The 2,786-nt window shown below is 36.5% G+C and overlaps 1 protein-coding gene across 1 annotated transcript; it reads left to right on the forward strand.

Annotated features, from left to right (window-relative positions):
• The first annotated feature begins 1,365 nt into the window (after positions 1 to 1,365).
• LOC116202987 (heavy metal-associated isoprenylated plant protein 6) lies at positions 1,366 to 2,786 on the forward strand. The gene is made up of 2 exons (XM_031534620.1): positions 1,366 to 1,631; positions 2,335 to 2,786. Exons 1-2 carry the CDS (start codon positions 1,382 to 1,384, stop codon positions 2,616 to 2,618), a joined length of 534 nt encoding a protein of 177 aa, XP_031390480.1. The 5' UTR covers positions 1,366 to 1,381; the 3' UTR covers positions 2,619 to 2,786.

Below are 2,786 nucleotides of genomic sequence, written 5' to 3' on the forward strand. Positions count from 1 at the left end.
CTAGATGAAAATCTGCGCGTTACAATGACGATTTACTTAGGAATTTAACATAGAAATCTTGAAATATCAAAACTTATTCGTATTGTTAATTAAAACTGGAATAAATATTTTATTAAAACAATCAATATCAAAAAAATTAGTTTGAAAAGAAATTATTTAATAAATTCATTCTACAAACTGAAACTCAATCAAAAAATAAGAATAAATAAATAAAACTAATGAAAGAATATAATAAGAATATAAAATATAATTAATTAAATTTTCTTAATAAGAATATAAAAATTTCCTTAGCGTAAGTGATTTCTTCCTTTATAAGAATATAATGATTTCCTTAATGTAAATCGATGACGTGACAACGTGAGAGAACTTCATTTTTTTAATTTTGATAATGTGGCGGTATGAGAATTCGGCTCGTGTTTTATTTATATATATATATATTACTTCAAATTCACTTTAGTTTTCTTTTATAACTCAGGCATGAGCCTATAAGGAAAATAAATAAAGGGAGGCTCACGAGTACAAATTTGTTCGATTACATTCGAATAACAATGCAGTCGGCCGTCCTCTTAAGCAAAGTTTCGGATTCGAGTATTTCTGAATGCAGAAAATTCATGTTGGGAGAGTTTTACCCCTTAATGGGCCAACTCGACTCGATTGGATTATGGTTCAATTAGACTTTCGAATATCATGGTTCACACTGAAAAAACAATTAAATCGAGGTCGGTGCAATATATAACATTAAATAATTAATTACAGGGTGGACAAAAAACAATTAATATAGGAAATCGTACAGAATATGCTTTCATAATTTGAATGTTGGATTCTAATTTATATAATTTTGTGCTGGGGAATTTTCTTGTTCTTGAAGAAAGGCAACATCCCACGTGGAATTATAATTCAAGCCCAAGGAAAGATCTACAGAGGACGTTCAGATCCCCCTGCAAAAATGTTTAGTTAAAGACACTTTTGCCTTTTTTTTAATAGAATATATATATATTAGTGTCAAAGTTTGGTGAAAAAAGACATGGTGCTGACATAGTTTTACACTTCCTCCATGTCATCTCATCACCAACCTCCAAAACCCTATATTCATAAATAAATAAATAAATAAAAACTCCAAAAGCCCAGACAATCCCTCTGCCTCAAGTTTTTCCCAGTATACAAAGGTTTTATAAAGGGAAGAGAGAAAAGCAAAAGGTCCCTAGGTAGGGTTTCGTGTACTTGACTGCTTTTCTTTGCATGGAATCTGAGGAATAACAAAGGTTTAGCTCCCTACGACACGTATCCACATCCTCAATATATTTACAGATAATATAGATAAATAGAGAAATTACATGCAAATATAGGAGCCTATATATATAGGGGGGGTTGAGATATTGCAATGGGCGATGCATGTGATTCAACAGAAACGCTCTCTTGTCCTTTATCTTGTCGGAAGTCAGTAAATCTAGGACTTCTCGAACAGTTCCCGAACAGGATATATAGGACCAAATCAATGGCGGATATGCAGCTTGTTCCGGCAGGTTCATTCAAGCTGAAGAACGTGGAGGCACAGTACGTAGAGATGATGGTGCCACTCTACTCCTATGGGTGTGAGAAGAAGATCAAGAAGACCTTATCCCATCTCAAGGGTAACTGATACCGGCAAGCCAATTCCTTAATCTCGCACCGACTCACCCGAATTTTTCTTATATATCTCGCTGCTCGTAATAATATATAGGGCGCCTGGCTAGTACGCAGCATAGATATGGAAAGAGAACACAATCAATTCACCATACAGACAACAGAACTTGACCTATATACATACGCATCCCACTCAAACTTGAGCTACATATTGATTATATATACATGATCGGGCATTTCTTGAGATTCTTATCTTGTTCAATTATCTCGCATGATTAGTATTACTACTGATTGATAGATGTATAGATGTGGCGATTCGACGACAGACTTTCCGAAGATGCACGCTCTGCATATCTGCATATAGTTATAGCTAAAGCTAGCGTAGGATTGATATTATGATCTCGACCTCGTGCAAAAAGTAAAGCCAAGCTTATGCAAGCAAAAGTCGGCAACGAGAACGGGGCCTCTTTCTGATCATTCGAATTATTGTTGGGCCCATTTTATCCAAGCATCGGTTCTATCATGGGCCTTATTCAAAATGGGATTCGTTAAAGGGCCTTGTTTGGGACTAGGAGTACGAGGTAGCTCTTCACGGGCATCGATTTTTCCCATGATGAAATTAATTGGTTTTCATGATTACTGTTATGTGATCATATGACGTTATTAATTTTTTTCCGAGATCCTTAATAAGTTGATGCTTGGTTGGTTCAGGGATTTACTCGGTGACGGTGGACTATAGGCAGCAGAAGGTGACCGTCTGGGGGATATGCAACAAATACGATGTGCTAGAGACGGTGCGGAGCAAGAGGAAAGAGGCTCGGTTCTGGAATCCCGAAGACAACGTCGTGCCCCAGAGCGAAGAAGCTGAGTTAGCCCCGCCTGATGATCCTAACCATAAGCCAGCTTCTAACTTGGTACTGCTGAGCAAGGCAGGACGATCTCTGAGCTGGAAGGCATGGAAGAAGCTGGTCTTCACCAGATCCAACTCCTTTTAATTTAAGATCAATTGGTCCATTCGAATGGATAAGACTACTTTGATTTAAAATTTAAACTACAGAAAATACGGAGGGAAATTAAATTTCCTTCTTAGTTGATGCTAAATTAAATGGAACCAATTCTTGTAAATATCTGACTTAATCAAAATTATAACTGCAGAAGAGCCA

This window comes from Punica granatum, chromosome 4, assembly GCF_007655135.1.
Source record: "Punica granatum isolate Tunisia-2019 chromosome 4, ASM765513v2, whole genome shotgun sequence".
Lineage (NCBI taxonomy): Eukaryota > Viridiplantae > Streptophyta > Magnoliopsida > Myrtales > Lythraceae > Punica > Punica granatum.

What these genes read in the sequence shown, in the direction of transcription:
- LOC116202987 (XM_031534620.1), top strand. Translation starts at nt 1,382, where the DNA reads ATGGGCGATGCATGTGATTCAACAGAAACGCTCTCTTGTCCTTTATCT. An exon ending in GACCTTATCCCATCTCAAGG is followed by an intron (nt 1,632 to 2,334) that starts GTAACTGATACC and finishes TGGTTGGTTCAG; the next exon opens with GGATTTACTCGGTGACGGTG.